Consider the following 25,159-nt stretch of genomic DNA (forward strand, 5'->3'; position numbering starts at 1 on the left):
CTTCCACGCTAGCCAGCTGGACATTGCCTGGCCTGCTTCAGTCCTCATTAATTTTGAGGAAAACTAAGGAGCACAATGAGTGGCGCAGTGTCCGAGTGGACGCTCCCAAGAGATTGAGTCAATAGCCCTCCTTATCTCCCTGGTCCACAGTGAGGTAAGGAGCTTAAGGGATTGCTGACATTGGAAAATCCCCATCAGATTCCATAAGTCGTCCAGTTGGGGCGACCCAGGATGTTTTGGCACTGGAGGCAAAACAGAATATTCTGTCCCCCTGGGGCGCTGGATTAAAGTTAGTGTGAGCAGTTCCCCAGCACAGGGCTCTGAGCTAAGGAGAGGCAAAATTAAGAAGATCCATACTTGAGAAGATCCATTTTGGGGCACTGAATTTTGACCTCACACAGGGCACCACCATCATCATCATCATAATAAATTTTATTTATACCCCGCCTTCCCAGTTCAAAAACCGGGCTCAGGGTGGCTAACAACAAAATTAAAACACTTAATTGTAAAAACAGCATAAAATACAGTATAAAAACATGAATAACAATAAAATTCAAAATTCAGAAATAAATTTAGGGGGAAATAAACATTAGATAATCCCCAGGGCTAGGTGGCTGAATTGGTCCTACTTGGGCCAGCGAGGAGGCCAGGGGAGAATTAGCTGTGGGGTCTCAGAGTGGGTGATCTTCATAAAAGGGGAGGGGGAAGGAAGAGAAGGGAAATAAAAGATCAGGCTGAATTCAAATGAAAGGCCAGGTGGAATAGCTCTGTCTTACAGGCCCGACGGAAGGAGGTTAAATCCTGAAGGGCCCTGGTCTCATGGGACAGAGCGTTCCACCAGGTTGGAGCCATCACTGAAAAGGCCCTGGCCCTGGTGGAGGATAGTCTGACTTCCTTAGGGCCCGGGGCCTCTAAACTATGGTTATTCATGGACCTTAAGGTCCTCTGCGGGGCATACCAGGAGAGGTGGTCCAGTAAATACGAGGGCCCTAAGCCACATTACAAACTATTACCCAAGTCTACCTCTGCCTTCTCCTCTACTGTGCACCCAACTGCCACCCACCCACTGCTGTGCCCCCACCTAGCAGCAGGTAGCAGCAGGTGGGTGCATGGTGGCAGGTGTCCATATTGCAGAGGAAGAGGCAGTGGCAGCCCACAAGTGTCTGCTGCCCTGTGGTCCCTGCTGCCCCTCGCTCCAGCCCTGTGTCCAACACCATGCCTGAGAGATGCCTTCTTAAGCTCCATCAGGGAGGCTGCTCAGTGTGGACAATACAGCAATAGCACCTCCATTGGACCTAATGAGATGTCTTTCAGACCACAGTGCACTGGTGGCTGCTACCCCCTGGACCAATTGGGGTGACCAGTGGCCAGGGAGGAATCATAGAATTGTAGAGATTGTAGGGACCAAAGGGTCATCTAGTCCAACCCCCTGCAATGCGGAATTTTTTTGCCCAAAGGGGGGCTCGAACCCACAACCCTGAGATGAAGAATCTCATGGAGAGCTCAGGTGGTAGAGCATGAGACTCTTAATCTCAGAGCTGTGGGTTCAAGTCCCACACTGGGCAAAAGTTTCCTGCATTGCAGGGGGTTAGAATAGATGACCCTTGTGGTCCCTTCCATCTCTGATTCTATGCTTGACTGCGCTACCCCAGAAGTTACTTGTAGGGAAGGCCAATAAAGTCACATGGATGGGGCCAAGTCGTTTTGCTTTCCCCCCTCATTGTCCTCGCTTGCAAAGGTGTGGACACAAAAGCATTGCAGTTGCATAAAGTACATAAAGTACATAAAGGTAAAGGGTAAAGGACCCCTGACTGACTCTGGGGTTGCGGCGCTCATCGCGCTTTATTGGCTGAGGGAGCCGTGTACAGCTTCCGGGTCATGCGGCCAGCATGACTAAGCCGCTTCTGGTGAACCAGAGCAGCGCACGGAAACGCCGTTTACCTTCCCACCTATTTATCTACTTGTACTTTGACGTGCTTTCAAACTGCTAGGTTGGCAGGAAGAGGGACCGAGCAACGGGAGCTCACCCCTTCGTGGGGATTTGAACCGCCGACCTTCTGATTGGCAAGTCCTAGGCTCTGTGGTTTAACCCACAGCACCACAGCACTGCCCGCATCCCTTCATAAAGTACATAGTACCTAACTAAAACAAAAAGCGTCTGACTTTGATTTAGAAGGGGTCCCTGACTCCCTGCTGTCAAAATTTCTAATGTGAGTAACTGTCACTATAGCCATGCGTTGCTCTGAAATAAGCCCCATTAAATGCCATAGGGATTACTCCCAGTTAGGACTGGAGCCTGAATTGGTTAGTCTTAAAGGTGCCACACAGAACTTCAATAGACCTTACAACTCCCAGGAAGTAGGGTTCGGATTGCAGTTTATCCTGTAATTCTAAACCCATTTACTTGGGAGTAATCCTTTCCCTATTGACTTCAACGGACTTTACCTCTGAATAGAACCATGGTTAGGATTAAGCAGTTAGTTGTCAAATTCTCTTCTACCGCTGGTGACCTGTTTTAAAGGGAATCCTACAGGCTGACTAAGCTTCTGTTATCTAGGGCTGAAACTGGATTAACTGTCCAATTCCTAGCGCAAAGCACAATTCCTGACAGGGGGGAGGTTTAATCCACTTGGAGACGCTCACATGAAGATTGTGCTTGTGTTTATTAAGGCTGCAGTAATAACAGCCGCTGCCCCCGTGGGCTGGAGTGGGTTTATCCCACAGTTAAGTGCAAAGGGCTACACATGTCTACTCAGAAGTAAGCTTACTCCATGATAAGTGTGTAGAGGCTGTTTGAAGCCTAACTTAGTTTCTTTTAAACGGCACATTGGACTGTTTTAAATAATAAAATGAATGCCACTCCTCCCTTCTTCAGCCAGCGCCCCCCACATCACAATGCAAGCTTCTCCAGAATTAACTCTTGCTTTCTGTTGCCCCCTCTCCAGCAATAAGATAAAGAAAAATACCCATCCTCTCTCAGCCAGATCCCTTTGCCATAACAAGACTCTCACAAGGGAACCAACACTCCCTGCATTTCCTAAGAAATGGCTGGCTCCTGAAGCATTGCAATTAATGGATTTAAAAGGGATTGGTGACCTTTTCTTTCCAAATCATAGGAAGGACTTTGGATGGCAGCTTCACCGTTTCCTTCATTTGGGTGCAGAAATTTTATTTTCCATATAAAAAGGACCATGAGCGTAGCCAGGATTTTTGTTTGGGGGGGGCAGGCCTTTTGTTGTGGGGGAGAACCTCAGTTTGCTATGTATTTTTATTGATTTTTATTGATGGGGGGTAGCTGCCCCTTCCTGTCCCCATTTGGCACTACGCCCACGAACAGGACTCCGTTTTTGCACTTAAACAGAGACACCACTCCCCGAAACATAAAGGTAAAGGGACTCCTGACCATTAGGTCCGGTCGTGGCCGACTCTGGGGTTGCAGCGCTCATCTCGCTTTATTGGCCGAGGGAGCTGGCGTACAGCTTCCGGGTCATGTGGCCAGCATGTCTACGCCGCTTCTGGCGAACCAGAGCAGCGCACGGAAACGCCGTTTACCTTCCCGCCGGAGCGGTACCTATTTATCTACTTGCACTTGGACGTGCTTTCGAACTGCTAGGTTGGCAGGAGCAGGGGCCGAGTAACGGGAGCTCACCCTGTTGCGGAGAGGAAAAAGGAAAACTGTCCCCCTTTTTCTCCTTCTCTGTCTTTCTTCTTCTTGTTATCTCCTGTGGGTGATAGAGGCAGAGGATTCCACATTCTATTTATTCTGTTTGCATATTTTGGGTAGCTGTTTTGGTTTGTTTTTTGCTTAAGTTTTTATCGGTGGTTGCAAGAACCAATGATCCCTATTATTCTGAACAAAATGCTTGTTTAACCTCGAGGTAGGATGTATGAATTGTGTATTGCTTTGTAACGATTTGTTGGGTCTCTGGACCGTAGTAAAGATTGTTGTTGTTGTTGTTTGCTTAGATTAGTCTTCTATATATTACTGAATTATGAACCACGTCCATAAAAATCTTACATCGAACTGAAAAGCCCGTGTTCCTCCCTCCGACCACCCCAGGGGAGTTCAAGCCTCGCGGCTGCAGCAAAAAAAACCGGGATTCTGAACCCGAACCAAAACTGTCATAAAAGACGCGCTGCCCGCTCTTTGCCCCTCTCGCGGCGCGGAACGGCCAGCTCCGAATGGAACCGGAAATCACGGCGGTCAGGAGAGCATCCAAGGCCTTTGCCTCTTTAAGCCGCGGCCGAAAGAGCGCTCGGAAGGCGCCGAGCCGCTGGGCATGCGCAGGAGGCCGCGCATGCGCCTTGGGGTCCCACCGGGCGCTGAGGGGAAGGCCGAGTCCGCCGGGCATGTCGACGGTGTCCAAGGCGGTTCTGGCGGCCTCCGTCGCGGTCTCGGGCGCCGTCGTCGCGGGCGTCCACCTCCAGCAGAGCCGCGTCAGGGAGGTAGGCCTCTCCCTCCCCCCCCCGCCAGGCGGGAGCATCGGGGGAGGGGCGGATTCGGCGGCAGAAAGAGCCCTTGACTTTCCGGGGCTGCGTTATTATTAGGGCGAATGCATGCGACCCTTTTGCCGAGTAGGGACTGAACGGTACTCGTGCTAACCAACGGGCAAGATGGCTGTGGGAGGCGCACAGGCAGCGGGCACGCCCCCTCCCCCCAAATTTGCACGGGTTCAGTGCTTTCCCCCCCCTAAAAAAATTATGCTTAGGGGTACTCTCGTTTTGACTCTAGAAAATCACCATTGTACAGTTCAAGTCGGGGGAAATAAATACAGTAAATGGACAAAAGTACAAAGAACATGCAACATTACCTCATACAGTGGTACCTCGGGTTGCATACGCTTCAGGTTACAGACTCCGCTAACCCAGAAATAGTACCTCGGGTTAAGAACTTTGCTTCAGGATGAGAACAGAAATTGTGCTCCAGTGGCGCGGCAGCAGCAGGAGGCCCCATTAGCTAAAGTGGTGCTTCAGGTTAAGAACAGTTTCAGGTTAAGAACGGACCTCCGGAACGAATTAAGTTCTTAACCCGAGGTACCATTGTATCATTCTTTCTTTTTGTCTTTTGTACCTATCACTGGAGAATACAGTGGTGCCTCGGGTTACATACGCTTCAGGTTACAGACTCTGCTAACCCAGAAATAGTACCTCGGTTTAAGAATTTTGCCCCAGGATGAGAACAGAAATCGCATGGCGGCAATGAGAGGCCCCATTAGCTAAAGTGGTGCTTCAAGTTAAGAACTGTTTCAGGTTAAGAACGGACCTCCGGAACGAATTAAGTTCTTAACCCCCACTGTATTACACAGCTGACAGCTCACAGTAATTTTCCTACTCATATTGAAATGCTGCCCCTCAATGAGGCCAAACTTCCATCAGTAAAACTCCACACATCCACATTCTACACTGCTTCATACATTAAACGCTCACTTCCGTCTGAGACTCAGGAAATGAGGCCGCCATTGGGGGTAGCAACAGATTCACCGCTCTAGAGAAGAAATAAAAAATTTGATTTTTATAGTTTCTTCTCCCGTTAGAGTGACAAAATGTTTAGGGGTATGCTTACCCCTGCGTCTCCCCAGAAAAAAAAGCACTGCACAGGTTCAGTATATACACACACATCACAACGAACCCCGAAACATTGTAAAGATGTCACTGGAAAATCTCTCAAAGGGTGGGACAGGGTGTCTGCGGTCTTTTCCAGTGAGTTTTCAATCGTATGCAATTTCAGCAATGTGTGTGGTGCCTCGGAAACCATGCTGTTTTCCCTAGAAAAAGAGGTGCCAGAACTCACCATGAACACCCCCCTCCTTCTCTTAGTATGGCAGTGGCACCCACTTGACAAAAAGCCCTGCTCCAAATGTAACACCCACACAAATGGGAGGAGGAGGGGGGCTGCCTGGACTGCCAAGTAGTCATGAGAATATTCCCTGGATTTCTGTCCAAAAGCCTGGAGGGATAGAAGTAGGAAATTCTCCTATATAGCCAGATGTTTTTTACACACACACACACATACACTTGCTATGAAGCCATTTCATATGTTTCTTTTCAAAAAGGTGTATAGGAGCTGGAGAGAAAAGGAAGCAAAAATGAACAGAGGTATTTGACACTTTGCATAGGAGGAGAAATTGCATCTGCTGTTGCTGCCCTTTCCCCCAATTCAACCATTCCTTTTTCCATGTTATCTTTGCACTTTGTAACATAAATTTCCCCCAGCATTTTATGCCCCAGTGTTTCATATAGCCACAGAAGGCCTCTTATTATTGGTTTGTGATATAGCGATCTTCAGGTAATGACCCTTTATGATTTGCAGATGGCTTAGTCCTGTATTGGAATAAGGATGTATACTTCCTACAGTTAGCAAAACCTTTGAAGTTACTTTTGCAGCAGTATGATTGCTTTGTAAGATTCACAGTTGGCTTTAATTTCCTATAGCAGTACCTTTACACTTTCTCAAGTTTTTGAAAAGTAGATTATTAAAAGATATATAGCATAATATGATGAGATGTCTCTTTCAGAGGCTACGTGAAGGAGTGCTGAGAGACTTTGAGAGGCAGCATCGTAAGCAAGAAAATCTTCGCCTTTTGGAGCAACAGATTGCCTTGACTGAGCAACTTGAAATGGAAAGAAGCAAAATGCTCATGGGAAAAGAATCCTCACAGTAAGGGCCAGGAAGAGTTGGGATCTCCCTTTTCATTTCAGTTATTTAAATGTCTTCGTACTTGTTGGAACAGTCTTTGTTTTGCTGGGCTTCTTGCATAATAAAAGTGACTGTCAATTCACAATGGATACTAATGTGTACATGAGCGAGATGATGAGCCGTCACGATGATGAAGCCACAAGGACATCGCCTTCAGAAGGGCTGGAAGAAGGAGAAGTGGAAGGAGAAACTCTTCTCATAGTAGAGTCTGAAGATCAGGCATCGGTGGATTTGAGTCATGATCAGAGTGGAGACTCTATAAATAGTGATGAAGGGGACACATCCTGGACAGAAGAGATGTCTTATTACTGTGAAAGATGTCAGAAATGGATACCAGCAAGTAAGGCTTCCTAATTCTTGATTATTTTAAATAATAAAAATGTGTCCTTTGTTTTGCCCTTCTGACCTCAAGGCCTTGGTCAGCAAGACCTACAAGATTGTGACTCTTGCTGAACTGGGCCTTCAGGAAGCAGATCAGACGAAAGCCAGTTGAAAGCACCTTCTCCCAAGGCACAAACCTAACAAAAGGGGATTCCTTTTTCCACATGACTTGTAGTCCACAATCATGAGTGAGTGGCAGACCTCAGAAGCTTCCTGGGCCTCCTGCTTGCTGGTAAATCAGCTATACCCCTTTCAGAAGAAAGAATGGGTGGATGTCCCATTCCCCTTTTTAAAACATGCGGAGGATTTCCCAAAGAACCCCATTGACAGGAAGGCAGAGATCATGCTGTGCAGGACCTACAAGCTCTCAGCCTTAGCCACCAGAGCCTCTATGGCAGCTTCCTTCATGGCGAGTGTATACCTCCTCTAAGCTCAGCCCCTTCTGCTGGATGTTGCTCATAGCACCATCCATAAGCACTAGGGACTATGAAAAGTAGTTAATGCCTGTGCCTACACAGAGATGCAATTGCATATGCTCTTCAGTTTTCAGCCCTAGCCGAGTTCGCTGGCATGTGGACTTCAAGGCCATGGCTAGCCTCTCCAGTGATCCCTTTAGAAGGGGCTAGACTAGCCTCTTGGGGAATGGCTAGATGGCGTTCACAAGAACTACATAAAAGCTATAGATAAGATTTTTTTATGTTTGAGGAAAAAACCTGCATGCACAATTCTTAAGATTTCAAAAGGAATTGCACTTATGATACATATATATGTGATATCTCCAAAATAGAGACAGATGTGCCCACCAATTGAGGTTACATGGATTTCTGTAAGAGGTGATTAAGAAAGCAAAACGCAGAGTGGATGAATGCTGTTGGGATGAACCCCATTTGTGCTGTTCTGGACCTTGCTCGTAATGTGTTGGTGTGTAGGCCCCATTTGTTGGGAAAGAAGGCCTAAGGTTTTGTTTGCTTGTTTACAGATCAGGTGAGAGAACAGATCACCTATCTCAAAGGTGATAATTTTTTCAGATTTACTTGCTCTGATTGCTCAGAAGATGGGAAGGAACAGTTTGAACGGCTGAGGCTAACTTGGCAGCAGGTAAGTAACAAGCAGACCCTTGGTAATTGCACCAAAACTGGATTTCACATTTCTGTGTATTACAATAAGGTGCAAGGGGGAGGGGTTGTTAGCAAGCTTCTAAGTGTGAATCTAAGGTTTTTTATTTGCTTACCCTTAAAGGTACATGACTATTTTGGAGTCTAAAAAACTCATTGCAAAAAGCCAGATTAATTTTTTAAAATTTGAGAGTTCTTTATTTGTTACGTAAACACAGAAAGGAAATTATCTTTTGGCCATGGATTGTTAAAATAATTGTTCCAAATTTAATCAGCTATGCTGCCTTTTTGGCATTGCAGTACACAACTGAGAAACATGGACTGTGCTCATAGAGTAGCCTTGACCCTCCAAAAAATCAGGAAGTTAGCAAGGTAGATAATACAACTTGTGCTGGGCCAACATCTCCTCTAGTACTCTGGTGGATAGACAGGGAACCACATTGACAGTAATGTGGACTGTGTGAAACTCAATGTGTTATATGTGCAGAGGGCCTTCTTGGTAGTGGCACCCTCCCTGTGGAATGCCCTCCCTTCAGATGTCAAGTAGATAAATAATTACACAACTTTTAGAGAACATCTGAAGGCAGCCCTGTATTGGGAGATTTTAACACTTAGTGATTTATGTTTTCAGATATGTTGTAAGCCGCCCAGAATGGCTGGGGTAATAATAATAATAATAATAATAATAATAATAATAATAATAATATCTTATGACTAGCCAAGGAATGATGCACAGCTCTGTAAATTGTTTCACGTATAGGAGGCCTGGTTTTCTAACTGTGTCAACATAGTAAGATTTTATATGGTGCTGAAGCTGGTACATTTTCAGTCACCACGTTGGCTACTGGGAAGCAGTGTTTTTAACAATAGACATACTGTAACAGACATTACTTCCTCTACAGTCACCTCTAAGTTACATTTCCAAGGCTGCTTTGATTTCTACATGTGAATCAATTTGCAAATGTTTGAAACAACCTTAAGCCATGTACAGGGGTACCCTTATCAATAACCTAGATATTCTGTATACCATGATATCACTTTAAGTAAGAGATAACATTTAGCAATAGCACCAGACTCACCCCAGTGTCCAAGGCAACACCACAAATACAGTGTGCTGAGCATACACCCGCATAAGCGATATTGACGGAGAAATGCCTTTTTGATACCGCTGTACCTCACCACACACAAATCGCAACCCCCACAAACAAGTATATATATATATATATATGTTTCAACAATTTGAGTGCACTTACTTTTGTAGTCTAAACCACTGAGCCTAGGGCTTGCTGATTGGAAGGTCGGCGGTTCGAATCCCCGCGACGGAGTGAGCTCCCGTTTCTTGGTCCCAGCTCCTGCCAACCTAGCAGTTCGAAAGCACATCAAAGTGCAAGTAGATAAAGAGGTACCACTCCGGCGGGAAGGTATACTGCTTTTCCATGCGCTTCTCTGGTTTCGCCAGAAGCGGCTTAGTCATGCTGGCCACATGAACCGGAAAAACTGCGGACAAACGTCAGCTCCCGTGGCCAGTAAAGTGAGATGAGTGCCGCACCCCAGAGTCGTTCGCGACTGGACTTAACTGTCAGGGGTCCTTTCCCTTTTTTTTACTAAAAGCATAGTAGATGTACATAGAAGAGTACATTCTAAACATCTTTGCATTCAGAAGCTTAAATTCCATTAAATATAACATGCACACACATACAACAATTCTTTCAAGAGAATGACATACAGAGAAGGAAGCATAGATAGTTCAGTATTGCACATGTGTGGGGAGAGAGCATGTATGGAGAAACTCCAGGAAACTAGTTCAAGTCCAACAGTGCCTCTGTAAGGGGAAGAAGACTTTTTCATGGGCTCCCTGCTCCTATTCCAACACTCTCCCAACTAGACAGTGGCCTGAAGACTACCGTATTTTTCGCCCTATAGGATGCACTTTTTCCCCTCCAAAAATGAAGGGGAAATCTGTGTGCGTCCTATGAGGCGAATTCAGGCTTTCGCTGAAGCTTGGAGAGCGAGAGGGGTCGGTGCGCACCGACCCCTCTCGCTCTCCAGGCTTCAGGAAGCTATCCGCAAGCCTGGGGAGCCCGTGGAAGTTCCCGCAGGGCTCCCCAGGCTGCGGATAGTAGCCTGGCGCGCTGGGCACCCTGAAGCGGAGCGCCCCGCACGCCGGGCAGACATCCACAGCCGGGGGAGCCCTGCGGGAGTTCCTGCAGGGCTCCCCAGGCTGCGGATAGCAGCCTGGCGCCCAGCGCGCGGGGCGCCCTGAAGCGGAGCGCCCCACGCTCTGGGAAGTCATCGGCCAGCCCCACAAGCTCGGGGGACAGCGGGGAGGCGCAGCGCCGCCATCCCGCTGTTCCTCGAACTGGTTTGGGGGGGCAAATAAAGGGAAAAAAATTTCCCTTTATTTCCCCCCCAAAAAACTAGGTGCGTCCTATGGGACGGAGCGTCCTATGGGACGAAAAACACGGTACTTATGCTACTCTTGGGCAATGTCTTCAGTTAAATTAGATATTATACTAGGTAAACTGTGGAAGATACTTTGCAGTTTGGCCAGACTGCTCCAGTGCGAAGGGACAAGTTGCTTTCACTCCTTGCTGACAGATGACATACCATAATGAAATAGAGAAAGTTCCATTTACATAGTGGCTTACTTGGACAAATTATATGTAGTCAGTTGACTGGCATGCTAATCCCATTCTCTAAATTGCCTCCTGAAGATACCTGAAGGAAATTGCAAGTAGGACTACTACCCCACAATACAGAAGAAAAACTATTAACTATGTTTTATTTGTAAATATTGGAGTCAAGGGAATGATGCTGGCTAATCTAATCAGTTATAAAATTTCTAAATTCCTTTAATAAATAAATTTCTCAGTTATCATTCTCCAAGCTGCAAATTGCCTAACAAGGTTTATGCTCCAATTTCTCCTTAAAACATACTGCTTGGTTAAATGTGTTTTAACCAAGTCTGTCATCAGATTAACTACATTGCAAGAGTGTATTTTTAAATTTCATTGATTTGTTTCTTTGTTCCAAAAATATTCTCATCTAAATAAAGCAAGGGATTAAATTGCATTGACATAGCAACATTGCAAAAGTTCTTTAATGCATCATCTTTTTTATTCATCATATATAACTTATTCTGCTACTTCCAATTCAATAGGAAATGCAATTTGAGTTTTTGCTGATTAGTAATTGCTGTAGTGAGTACTTGTGGAGAGATATTTAAAAATATACAGTGGTACCTCGCAAGACGAATGCCTCGCAAGATGAAAAACGCGCAAGATGAAAGAGTTTTCCGTTTTTTGAGTCGTTCCGCAAGACGAATTTCCCTATGGGCTTGCTTCGCAAGATGAAACGCCTTGCGAGTTCTTGCGAGTTTGTTTCCTTTTTCTTAAAGCCGCTAAGCCGTTAATAGCCGCTAAGCCGTTAATAGCCGCTAAGCCGCTAATAGCCGCTAAGCCGCTAATAGCCGTGCTTCGCAAGACGAAAAAACCGCAAGATGAAGAGACTCGCGGAACGGATTAATTTCGTCTTGCGAGGCACCACTGTAAATACTATCAAATGGTACAATTTTTTTTAAAGCTGAGATTTTCCCTTTTTAGGATATCTTCAAGTATGCCCATTGCAACAAATCTTCCTTAAACTCTTCCATGAGTTCCCATAGTAGTTAGGACTATAGTAGTATCAGATTTCTAAGTATTTAATTAGAAAGTCCCTCCATGGAATCAGATACTGTACCCTGTTGTTTTTCCCTTTGTAGTTCTATCCAAGTTGAAGCCCATCCATTCAGGCCTCGTGAAAATCAATTTGTATCTGGAGATTGCATTGAATTCTGTAAAACAAATTTAGGCATTTCTCAGATGACTTCATCCACGTACCAGTTAGTTTTAAATTGCTCTTGTCTGATCTTAGCTCCTTGTATTTCCATTTGTATTTTTATTGCCCCAGCTAGGGTAATAAAGGACACATTTGTCATGTTCCTCTTTAAGGATAAAACATATCTGAACAGTTGTTAACTGAAATAGATGCATTTAGGATAATCTTAATCCAGGCAGATTAATCCCCCCCCCAAACCCTCTTATTGTCTAAGAGTTGATTATTTTATATAACTTGTTAGGAGAAGAGAATCATTTTATTTCAGAAAAAAAAATATTTCTTACCTATTGTAAATGAGAGGTTCCTATTTGTGTTTCAGGTTGTTATGCTGGCAATGTACAATCTATCCTTGGAAGGAACTGGCCGCCAAGGCTACTTCAGGTGGAAGGAAGACATTTGTTCTTTCATTGAAAAACACTGGAATTTTCTACTAGGAAACCGGTAATGCCATTATGTTGTCTTGAAACTGAAGGTAAAGAACAAAACGTCCACATATAATTAAAATGTAGGAAAACATTTTTTTTCTCCTAGTTGAGAGTAAAAGAGAGAAGGTATCCATAGTGGGTGAAGGTCAATAGCTAGTTCACTTCTGTATAGTTCTGCATAGTATGACTTACCCTAGCTTGTCTCCCTCCAGTTGGCTTCTGCAAGCAGCAAAGGCCAAAATATATGGCCATTTTATTTCAAAGTTTATTCTGGTCTTTCAAAATAGTACAAGATTGCACCATGTTGAGAGTGTCTCTTAACATCTCCTAGCCCTCATTTGTAATTTGTCCTAAGATTTTGAGAATCCAGAATAAAATTTGAAATAATGCGTATACATTTCAGCTATAGTTGATTGCAGAAATTGATTCCTGCTTCCAGTCCTTGCTAGTGTGCTCATCCCATTAATATCACTTAAGATCTGAAGAGGAACTAGCAATCTGCTACCAATGTAGTAAACAGAGCTCTCTTTCAGAGACATTTTTCTCTTTCTTTGATTTAGGAAGAAGACTTCTACTTGGTGGAGCACTGTTGCTGGTTGTCTTTCTGTGGGGAGTCCTTTATATTTCCGTTCAGGGGCTCAAGAGTTTGGAGAACCAGGATGGTGGAAACTTGTCCACAATAGGCCCCCTACAATGAAGCCGGAAGGAGAGAAGCTTTCTGCATCTGCCCTGAAAACAAAAGGTAATAATTTGTAAACTGCATATCATTTGCACATTTAAGGGTGCAATAGTCTTAAAACTGGTGGTTTTGGCAGGGTGGGGGTACGTGAGGAGAGAGAGTGGGTTTGCACTCTTCTGTACTATTGACATTATGGATTTCAATCAAAATAAAAAATAAAAAAAAATTCAAATGCAGAAATTTGTGAAGGGTATGCTATCATGCAGACATCCTCAGTTTTTAAAGACCCGTGAACTTTCTGCAAAGCGTAGGCATTGTATAGGTATAGCTCTTGCCCCTTGTACATCCCGTTATATGTTTCTTGGTTGCTGCTTCTCCCTCTCAGCCACTCTTGTTTTCATTCCCTATCCACTCCCAAGCTCACCACCTATTCAGCCTCTCTATTCACCAGTTTCTTCCCCAGCTTCTTTTACCACTTTGCAGTTCTCCTTTTCACTCCTTCTTGCCTCTCTTCTTCCTCTTAAAAATTTGGTGGAAAACGTTCAATGTATGTGTCAAAAATATATTGCATTCCCATATTCTGTTATATGCAGTCTGGAATTAAAGAATGTTAGTACCTGCTTGTCACGTTTTCCTGTATCAGGAAAGGTGTATTTTTATTGTCTTTAAAAAGTTGTTTATGTTGGATACCTTCTGTAGAAATAGATGCTGCCTTTGTTTTGGAGTAATAATAATAATTTAATCCCGCCCATCTGGCTGGGTTTCCCCAGCCACTCTGGGTGGCTTCCAGCAAAATATTAAAATACAATAATTCATCAAATATTAAAAGCTTCCCTAAAGTTCTAAAATTGGTGTTCTCTCTGCATGTCGGAACAAACACACTACTTGTTCTCTGGCAGGTTCAAAACCATCATTAGACCCTATCATTACAGTGGAGGGACTTAGAAAGAGAGTGAGCCGCAATCCAGTAGAATCCGCCATGGAGCTGAAGGAGAAGAGATCTCGCACTCAGGAAGCCAAGGACATCAGGAGAGCTCAGAAGGAGGCAGCTGCCTTCCTGGACAGAAGCACATCCTCCACGCCAGTCAAATTCATCAGTCGAAGCCGGCGTCCTGACATTATACTTGAGAAGGGGGAAGTGGTTGACTTTTCTTCCCTGAGCTCCTCTGATCGAACTCCTTTGACAAGCCCATCTCCATCTCCTTCTCCAGATTTCTCTGCTCCCGGAACACCAGCTTCTCACTCAGCTACACCGAGCCTGCTCTCAGAAGCAGACCTTATTCCAGACATAATGCCACCCCAGGCCCTGTTTCATGGTAAAAGCTACTTTAACATTTCCTTGTCTATTAACCTCTATTGGATCTCATTTCCACAACCATTTCTTGACCACAGTTCTATTGTTGGTGGTATTTAACATCTACCAGGAACTGTGATACTTACTCTCAATAATTATAATAAAAAAAATCCTTCCAGTAGCACCTTTAAGACCAACTAAGTTAGTTCTTGGTATGAGCTTTCGTGTGCAAGCACACTTCTTCAGATACACATCTCAATAATTATATTCACTAACGTACCAAGGAAAATGTTTTCTAATGTGAAAAATATTCAAGCACTTATCAGTAATATTATTCCTTGTCTAGTGTTAATTCATATAGCAAATTGTGTACCCAACCAGTGCTTCTGACAATCACATATATGCCATCTGTGTTGCTAGATACCGTATATACTTGAGTGTAAGCCAACCCGAATATAAGCCGAGGCCCCTAATTTTAGCACAAAAAACTGGGGAAACTTATTGACTCGAGTATAAGCTGGTTCACCACACTACAAACCTGGTGGTGGCGGCAGTGACGGAGGAAGAACAAGCTTTCAGGCTGCTCATTCCGCCGCCGACAGCGGAAAAGGCGGTGGCGGAGGCAGCCCAAAAGGGCTCCTTTCGGGCCGCTCGTCCCTCCGCTGCTGCCTCTGCCACTCGCAAGAGCAGGCATAGGAGCCGCGGTTCGGAGAGGCACAGCACAGCCTCTCCTGTGCCTGCCCTTGCAAGAGGCTGGCGGTGGTGGCAGGACCAGCGGTGAGAAAGGGCTCCCTTTGGGCTACTCATCCCTCCGTCGTCGTCGCCCGCCTCACTCGAGTATAAGCCGAGGGGGGCTTTTTCAGCATTAAAAATGTGCTGAAAAAGTCGGCTTATACTCAAGTATATACGGTACTTGCTGGAATGTTAAACTTTCTCTGATGTACTCTTCTGGAAGCATATATATGGGCGAAAAAGAAGAAAATGCTGCAAGTGCTATTTCCTTAATACTATGTGTACTTGGTATTGTATAAAGGGCATTATTATAGTACTTTAATGCGAAAAAAATAATTTTCTCAACTGTACCAAAACAATCAAACAAAATAAGCAATAACACTAGAACATAGAAAAATGCCTTTTTTGTTTGCTGCTGTTTTGGTTTTGGTTGACCTTCTAGGTTGCTAGTTCTGGAGATTCCACCCCCTCCCTGTCAAAACAGTTGTGTTTTAACTTTCCTAATGCTTTATTATTGCTTGTTAAAATTTATGTTGCCTTTCCTTCAAACAGCTAATTTCAGGAGAGCTGAAAATTATGCTGAAAATATTTCACATCTGACAACCAATGCACCCCTTGGGTTTCAGATATTACATGGGTAGACAAGTCTAAAAAGCCTAGGACACAAATTTTCACAATCCTCTAGCGCAGCCTTTCTCAAGCTGTGGGTCCCCAGATGTTGTTGAACTACAACTCCCATCACCCCTATCTAGCAAGGCCAGAGCTCGGATGATGGGAGTTGTAGTCCAACAACATCTGGGGACCCACAGGTTGAGAACCGCTGCTCTAGTCTAGCGCAGTGATGGCCAAACTTGGCCTTCCAGCTGTTTTGGGACTACAGTTCCCATCATCCCTGACCACTGGTCCTGTTAGCATGGGATCATGGGAGTTGTAGTCCCAAAACAGCTGGAGGGCCAAGTTTGGCCATCACTGATCTAGCGGCTATGGTGGCTCATTTACCAGAAACGCTGTATTTAGCATTAATTCTGGAAGTGTATACTCGATTTTGACCAAACCAAGCCTCCTGATATATATTTTGCTGTAATGGAACCTCATAGTAAGTCTAATAGGGATGTGGGTGTTGCTGTGGTCTAAACCACTGAGCCTCTTGGGCTTGCCGATTGGAAGGTCGGCGGTTCGAATCCCCACAACAGAGTGAGCTCCCGTTGTTCTGTTCCAGCTCCTGCCAACCTAGCAGTTCAAAAGCACGCCAGTGCAAGTAGATAAAGAGGTACCACTGTGGCGGGAAGATAAACAGTGTTTCCATGCACTCTGGCACTCTTCATGGTGTCCCGTTGCACCAGAAGCAGTTTAGTCCTGCTGGCCACATGACCCGGAAAGCAGTCTGTGGACAAACACCGACTGGTTTCCTTGGCCTGAAAGTGAGATGAGCGCCACAACCCCATAGTCGCCTTTGAGCGGACTTAACTGTCCAGCGGTCTTTTATCTTTACCTTTTAGTAAGTCTAGCATTTCATTCTGACCAACTTGCCACAGTCTTTATATACATCCATTGAGTTATTGTTCCTGGCTATTCTATCAATATACTTTTAGATATATTTGTGCTACAGAAAGGCCTGTCTTTTCTGCTGTCAGATTTTTGTGGTCCATCTTCCTTCCTGAATTAAGCATCCTATTCAGAGCCACACTGGATCTACTAAAGTGGCCTGATTTTCATAAATCAAAACCTCTTTAACTAGCAAATGTGGAGAATACTACTTTGGAAAGGTCAGTCTCAACTGAATATTAATGGGGAATGGCTGTGTACCCTTTCATATTAAAGCCACAGTCTCCTAGGAAGAAAACACAGTTGTATTCTAGATTCAGGTAGGTAGCTGTGTTGGCCTGATGCAGTCAAAATAAATTAAAATATTAAAAAATTATCCAGTAGCACCTTAGAGACCAACTAAGTATGTTCTGGGTATAAGCTTTCATGTGCATGCACACTTCTTCAAATAAGTTGCATTCATTACACTGTCAGAAAATTTATGGAATATTTTGTTTTGTTTATAGATGATGAAGAGATGGAAGGTGATGGTGTTATAGATCCAGGAATAGAGTATATCCCACCCCCGAGTGGTCCAGTGGGAATGATCCGAAAGAAGGTGAAGACACCAGAGCAGATTAAGCAAGAGATGGAGAGCGAGGAAGAAAAAGCAGAGAGACTTGAACGTGACACTGAAAACTCTGATAATACTCGCACATCCCTTCAGGACCAGGGTCGAGACAAAAGGAGGATGCAGTTGGAACATAAGAACGCTAAGTTCGGCATGCCCAAGTATGCACCTGTTAGCATCTATGAAGAAAAGCTTCTCTTGAGGAACTTGGAGAGTTGCCCAAATGCTGCAGCCATGACCCCCGAAGCTCAGAGGCTGCGGCGCAAGTTGATAATCCGGCAGGCCAAGCGCGAGAGAGGCCTGCCCCTCTTTGACTTGGACAGTATTGTGAATGCAGCCCTTCTCCTGGTTGATCGGATTTATGGACCCAAGGAAGGAATTGCTCCCTGTCCCCCCGCAAATTACGCAATGTACAGAACTACCAGCCAGGATTTCAGAATCTTGGATCGATACCAGGTTAATGTTTCCAATTCAACTGTTTTTTTGATAGCTCCCATACTCTGGATGGGGATAGTGGGCTAAGGGAACACAACCTGCTAGTCCATACACCACACGTCTAGGCACCCTTTCTTAGGTCATTATCTGTCAATCACTGCCCATGATCACATCCATTGTGAAATTTCTCTTAATGGAATGGGGCAATGTATTCCTTGGCACTGGCTGCTCAATCCCTTCTCCTTTCCAGAGAGTGAGTGAGTGCTTTGCTGTTTTTATGGAAGTTATATGTGGCAATTTTCATTTACTTTATATCCATTTCTTCTAGGCTTACTTAGGTGATGCTTTTATGTCCAGAAGGACCAAGGAAGTGTTTTCAAGGGCAACAAAAGAGCCTGCCACCACAAAGCCTAGTAGGGCTCTGGCTCTCATCATTGTGATATACCAGCAGTTAAATTCCGCAATATGCTGATATACCACAGTGTCTGGTATATCGCCCAGCCCAAGCCGCCATACCGCTCCAGCTTGTGTGAGCCAGAGGGGCATCAGGACTTCCTTAAACTGATTAGCTGGAGGATGGGAAGCCTGCTGCTGCTCAGCTGTGGAAGCCCTCATACCGCTCTGGCTCAGGTGAGACGGAGGGACGGGGTGGGGGCCTTTCTCAAAGGTGCAGACAGGCAGGTAAGCAGAGCTTGAGAAGCTGTTCACCTTCAGGTGTTCACTTTTAGCCTCCATCTGCCTGCCTGCCTGCCTGCCTGCGCCTTTGCCGTCTGTAGGCAATTTGAGCTGGCACAATGTATTGCCAGCTCAAAATGTCTGAAGCTGGTATCGCAATCTGAATGCCATCTCGGTTTCAGACAATGTATTAATATATCACCCAGCTCTAAAGCCTAGACATGTGTTTATTCTTCTTCTTCAGCTTTAAAGGACCTTAGGAATTCTATAAATCCATAAAGCTCTAAGGAGCCCTCTAGTGAGGGATCTGTAGTTACACTCTTGGCTCAATGGAGATCATCCAGAAACACCTTAGCTTGTTTCTCTACTGCTGTAGACATCTGGAGCATTCTGTGACTCCTCGGTTCAATAGCTAACATTGTCCAAATCCTGGGAATGACATTTTATCTGTATATGCTTGGGTGTTAATGTACGCACTCATTTATAATTTACTGCTACAGAAGTTAATGGTTAACTGGAAACCAAGTTATGTTTTTATTGAGCATATTATGGGTGGAATTCAACATTGTGCTAGCAAAGGTTCCACCTGCGCAAGCATTTCAGCTTGCCACAAAAATATCCCACCTCTCCTCCCTCTGCATGCTTCACTGATGGTTCTGCTGATCTCCCTAGAGCCAATTTCAAGGAGGTGGGGAGAAGAGGTAGGGAAAGCCCTGCTGCACAAGCTGAAGTCCTTGCTTAGAGATTCTGCTTATGGGCTTGTAAAGTGAATCCCTCCTTGTGCCCTGAAACTGGGTGAGGGAGGCTTCTTCCACTGAAAGAAGATGAGTCACAAAGACATTTGCATAGCTCTGCCCTTGAAGCAAAAGGGGGGGGGGGAGCAAACAACTCCTGAGTAACCTCCATCCATTAAAGAGATTACAGTGTCACAGTAACTTCATTTTTAAGACCAGTAAACTAATGCTGCTTGAATTCCTAAGAGGGACTAGGTAATCTCAACGTCTTGCAGATAGGGTAACTTAGGTTGTGTTCAATGTGTAGTGCAAAGATTTCTCTTTGCCCAATGGAACATTCTTCTCCTCTCCTCTCCTCTCTCTGTGACCCCTAAACCTGTTCTGGGTCCCCCCCGCTCTGGTACACATTTGGGGATCGCATGTGGGGAGAAAAGGGAGGGAATCCCATTGTGCTAGTGCAGCTTTCTAGCTGAATACTGTCCATTCTCCTTTTTCAAAACTGGACTTGACAGTAGTAACAGCCACCTTGTGGTTGGTGCAAATTACCATTTATAAAATAGCCAGTGGTACACTGTAGTTAACTTGCCATCGGCATTTTTTTTACCAAGTTGCAAGGCTCAGTTGCAGATGTTATTTGTATTCTATCAGCGATAGCTCTCTTGTTTATGTTCATTCTAAGCTCATTTCCTTGTTTTTTGGCTTTGCTTTACAGACTAAGCTGTCTGCTGTGAAGGGGTTTCGACAAATGCCAACAAAATTTCTGTGCCGACTCGTAGGCTCAGAAGATGCTTTGACTGACCACAGCATTATCAGTCCCTACACTTCCCGTGTTTTGAAACCCTACATCAGGTACAGATCACAGAGCTGTTTTCACTTACGAGCAGATGGCTCTTTCTTCTTTTCCCCTCCAGATTTGTTCTCTTTCTGGTCAATTGTTGAACACTCAACTCTTAGGGCCATGACTTTAGGCTGAAATATATGTTTTAAAAGTTTGTAAAGACAGTCTGTTAAGTCTGCTCTGTTAAATAGATCACTGTTATCCCCATATTACAGATGGAGAACTGAAATTGGCAGAGGTGATTTTGCCACCAAGTAAGTCCATAGTCCATAGGGATGCGGGTGGCGCTGTGGGTTAAACCACAGAGCCTAGGACTTGCTGATCAGAAGGTCAGTGGTTCGAATCCCCGCGACGGGGTGAGCTCCCGTTGCTCGGTCCCAGCTCCTGCCAACCTAGTAGTTCAAAAGCACATCAAAGTGCAAGTAGATAAATAGGTAGGTAAACGGCGTTTCCATGCGCTGCTCTGGTTCACCAGAAGCGGCTTAGTCATGCTGGCCACATGACCCGGAAGCTGTCCGCAGACAAACACCGGCTCCCTCGGCCAGTAGAGTGAGATGAGCGCCGCAACCCCAGAGTCGGTCACGACTGGACCTAATGTTCGGGGGTCCCTTTACCTTTATCTTTAAGTCCATAGTCCTGGGAAGATGTATGGGTTCTCAGTGTAGGTGGCCTTGCAGGGCAGATACTCAACTGCCCCCTTTGTGTTTTATACCAAAAGCATGGAAACATGAAGTATTACTTGCTCATCTTTCCTGTTTTGGTGGTATTTCATAAGATGCAAAACACTCATGCTAGGAGGATTGTTTTTCTCTGCAACCCAGAGTCTATTCTTCCTGTGAGTATGCTAGAGTTGGGACAGAAACAAATACATTTATCAAATGTACAGGAGCACAGCATGCACAACTTTAGAAATTTTGTCTAGGTAGTGGAATACTCTCCACAAAAAGGAAGGTTTAATAACAAAGTAAAATAAAAGGCAATTTACAGCTTAATGAATTAATATGGAGCACCTTAAGGACTGAACAGATAGCAAAATATTTTCATCAACGGGGTCCCTGAATTGCTCTGAAATAGATGATATGGTTACCTTTTTGGTAGTTTGGTGGATGGACATGGTCCCAGATTGAAATATTTAGTGCATGGACAGAAAAGGGAAGGTGCCCTCTCCAAGTCCAGACACATGTTTTCCAGCATAGTATCACAATGAGACTTGAGAGACATCTGGAGAATGGTGCACCCTTGAACTTAAACATGGCTGTTCTCCAACTTGTGACTGGCTTTGACAACTAGACCCCAGCAACAACAAATCTCTCCTGTTCTCTGTGCACCATATCCGTGTCTTAATTTCAGGCCCGAATGAGTCTGACTGCTGTTATACTCTGAAAATGACAAATATTGCTGTTGTGTCCCCTCCAGGCGTGATTATGAAACCAAGCCTCCAAAACTAAGGTTGCTGAATGAGATTCGTGCCCATTCGCACAAGAATGATCCCAGCTGGACTGCTGAGCCAGAGGCACCCATTGATTATTGCTATGTGCGCCCTAATCACATTCCCACTATTAACTCAATGTGCCATGAGTTCTTTTGGCCAGGTAGGATTTACTAGGTGGTCAAGGGAAATAATGGGGCGACTACTCATTCCATTCTGGTAGATGTACTACAGCTCTAATGCTGCCACTGCTTCTCTTTTCCCTTCCCTTAGAGAATTTCAGCTGCCCCCCACAAGGCATACATTAGTTTTGAATCCTGAGAAGACGGAAGAAGGATGGGTGGGACAGTTGGAAAAGAAACCTAGTGGGTAGTAAAAAGCTATGAAGCTGCTTTTCTTGAAAAGGAAAAGAAAGGGTTTTGGGACGTTGATTAATGAATTTGTGCCTAATGTGTACTTAGCCTGGTGCCATCCTTTATCTGTGTTGAGGGGCTCGGCAAAAATACTTTTATTCTCACAGAATTTTGGCCCTTAATTTGGAGGCTACTTAGGTATGTTTGTGACGTCTTTTTGGGGGAGTGGGTTGAGTTGGCTATATATATTATGACTGAACATTGTGGGTTCTTATTTTATTATTGTTCTTATACATAGTTTAAATGTGTGTTTTTTTGCACTATGTTGCTTACAGTCACTCTTGTGGAATAAAAAGAAATGTAATAGTAATATTAATAAAAAGCCTGCGTGCATGTATCAGTGCATTTTCTATTGGCTGAAGTGACCTGTTCCTAATAGAACAAGCACCTATTTTTCTGATTGGTTCCCAATGGAATTTCATAACCTTATAAAACAGTTTTTAATTCTCTCTCATGACTGAATAAATGTAGCTTTTGAAAGTATATGTGGAAAAGTTGAATAACCTGCAGACATTTACTGTGATCTTGGGGTGTAATCCTGCACATACTTACTTCTGGTCAAAGACCCATTGAATTTAGTGGGACATACCTCCAAGTAAGCATGCATGCATACAGGATTCAACTACTGGGTTATTTTATTCACATAATTATAATACCTAACAGTATATTATTCCTTTAACGTGGAAATGTTCTTAACATTTCATTGTAGGATTATTTATTACCAGTCCCATAATTAGATTTTGAGTCCTTTAGGATGTTATGAACTAGTTTCCATGCTAATGTCAAATTATGAAAATAGGAGAGCTCCACATGAGCAAAGCTTTTTCTTTTTCTTTTTCTTTTTAAAAAAAGCCTTAAATAGATATTTATTATAATGTTCCTTTTCCATCAACAATCTGTGATCATTTGTGGTGTGCTTTTCTCTCCCACAGGAATCGACCTCTCAGAATGCTTGCAATATCCAGACTTCAGTGTTGTTGTCCTTTACAAAAAGGTCATTGTTGCGTTTGGTTTTATGGTACCAGATGTTAAATACAATGAAGCATACATCTCTTTTCTGTTTGTTCACCCTGAATGGAGAAGATCAGGAATTGCAACCTTTATGATCTATCATCTTATTCAGGTAGTTTTATGATTTATTATCTTGAAAAGTATGGTCTGTACCTTTTGCTTTAAATAAAAGTGCAAACAGGGCAGGTTTACTCAAGAAGATTTATATCCCTTTGATGACCTACTCGTCGTTCAGTTGTCGCATCTATGTTGTGCAGATCAGTGGAGGAGCTGCAGGGGCAATTCCCCCGGGTGCAAAATTCTTAAGGGCGCAGCCCATGTTATACCAATGGGCTGCAGTGGTCCCAAAGGAGCTGCAAAACTATGAGGGGGCTCCCTTCTCTAGCCTGGCAATGGGTGCGGCACGAACTTTTCCTGGGTGGTTGGGTGGCCTTGGGGAGTGGGTAGCTGGCCAGGCCTTCCTATGCCAGGGCAGAACCCCCTCTTGCTCCCTGCCCCCTTTGGTTCCACGGGTTCGTATCCTTAGCTTGCAGGTGTTGTGCTTCTTATGCCATGGCTGGTGCCGACGGTGTGCATGCCGGGTCGCTGCTGTGTTGGGTGGTCCCCTCATCTCCCTTCTGCCCTGGGGCCACCGCAGAGCCCCCAGCCCAGCCCTTGTACGGGAGCAGGCAGCCGTAGGCACGGCAGGTGCCGTTGGAGTGCCTGGTGTGAACGAAGAGGCAACCATGCGAGCCTCGGCTGGCAGCATGCTGGCTCCTTGGCTGGACTGGTGGAGCTTTCTGTGGGTGTGCTATAAGCAGCTGGAGCAGGGTGAGCTGCGGTGCCAGAGGGGCTCTGGTTGTGAGGTTGGAGTCCACGTCCAGCACCTCCCAGGAGAGCTCAGATCTTGGAGGTTGCACAAAAAAGGGGGAGGACCCAGGATGACGTGCTAGCCCCCTTCCCCATGGTGATGCTGCCATTCCTTTTGCACCTCGGCTCAGGCAACCCACGCTACGCTACTGGTGCGGATTCATTAAGGACGGGAGAACACCCTTGTAAAATTTGTGGCTTGCATTTGGGATTCAGGTACAGATGCCTAGTCGGTCCAATAGCAGCACAACCCTAAATTCCCAAAGGCAGTTTTGGCAAGCCCGGAGCAAACTATCTACTTTTTTATGTGTTGTCTTGAGTTCTGTAGCTTTCATATCCAGATTGAATGACTCAACAAGCTCCTCATCACAAAACCTGTTAGTTCATTGACCAAATTTATTATCTGCTGGGGCTAATTGTTTTACCCCGTTTGCAAGTAATGAGATACTTCCACTTTCCACCACTCTTCCAGCCCTTTTTTCTGGTACCTTTCTTAATTTATTCAGTGAAACTAAGGCTATGTCAGTGCTGCTGTAACTTTGCATCTTCTGAAGGTTGCTACTTCTTGTAGTTTACCAGTTGTAAGTACTGAATGACTGAGGTCCTTATCAAGCAGAATTGAAGGACAATCAATCTTGGAAGCTAGCAATTCTGAAAATTTTGTATCCTGAATTCATTTCCCCAAGAGAAACTGGTATTAGATGTAACCTGTGCTTTACTATATCATCTGTTATCCATCTATGATGTATATTAATGCATGATACTTCTGTCTGCTTTTAGTATCTCTTCCTCCTTGAAAGTTGTCTTTGATTGCACAGTGCTCCCATAATTAGTTATCTCATTTCCCTCCTCACATGTAATAAAACTCTTTTTTCTTTTCACAGACTTGTATGGGCAAAGATGCAACCCTTCATGTATCTGCAAGTAATTCTGCAATGCTGCTGTACCAGAAGTTTGGATTTAAAACTGAGGAGTACATTTTAGATTTCTATGACAAATACTACCCTTTGGACAGTAAGGAATGCAAACATGCGTTCTTTCTGAGGTTGCGGCGATGATACTGCAAGGGAAATCTGGTCACTACAATAAAATACGGTTTAGCGCTTTTACTGAGGTGCTTTGTTGCCTTTATTGCTATTAGGTTATTTGTCTGTGGTCTTTACTGAGATTAGTATATATATATATATATATTTATTACAATAGAGTCTGTCTGGCCAAGACAGAAATACAGAAACTCCTTCCTTTTTCTGTAAGGATGGAATTGGTCGTCCTGTTCTTCATGAAGAACCCTTTTGACAAACCAGTTGATGATTCCCAACGAGTTCTCATACTGAATGAAGATACAGATGTTCAAACTATTCTTTGCAGAAAGTAATAAAATGTTTGATTCAGTCTCTCTAGACATGACATTTATTAGGTGG

The 25,159-nt window shown here is 44.5% G+C and overlaps 1 protein-coding gene across 2 annotated transcripts; it reads left to right on the forward strand.

The window, feature by feature from the left end:
• Positions 1 to 4,287: 4,287 nt before the first annotated feature.
• KAT14 (lysine acetyltransferase 14) lies at positions 4,288 to 24,847 on the forward strand. 2 transcript variants are annotated; one of them, XM_081014780.1, is made up of 11 exons: positions 4,288 to 4,446; positions 6,516 to 7,037; positions 8,058 to 8,176; positions 12,389 to 12,510; positions 13,055 to 13,236; positions 14,073 to 14,489; positions 17,251 to 17,810; positions 19,911 to 20,047; positions 21,453 to 21,628; positions 22,811 to 23,001; positions 24,623 to 24,847. In XM_081014780.1, exons 2-11 carry the CDS (start codon positions 6,782 to 6,784, stop codon positions 24,794 to 24,796), a joined length of 2,334 nt encoding a protein of 777 aa, XP_080870906.1. In that variant the 5' UTR covers positions 4,288 to 4,446; positions 6,516 to 6,781; the 3' UTR covers positions 24,797 to 24,847. The 2 variants fall into 2 exon arrangements, with proteins under 2 accessions (XP_080870906.1, XP_080870907.1); XM_081014781.1 differs by lacking the exon at positions 14,073 to 14,489.
• The last annotated feature ends 312 nt before the right edge of the window (positions 24,848 to 25,159 follow it).

The sequence above is a fragment of the Podarcis pityusensis genome (genome assembly GCF_964106645.2).
Source record: "Podarcis pityusensis genome assembly, chromosome: 7".
Taxonomy (NCBI): Eukaryota; Metazoa; Chordata; class Lepidosauria; order Squamata; family Lacertidae; genus Podarcis; species Podarcis pityusensis.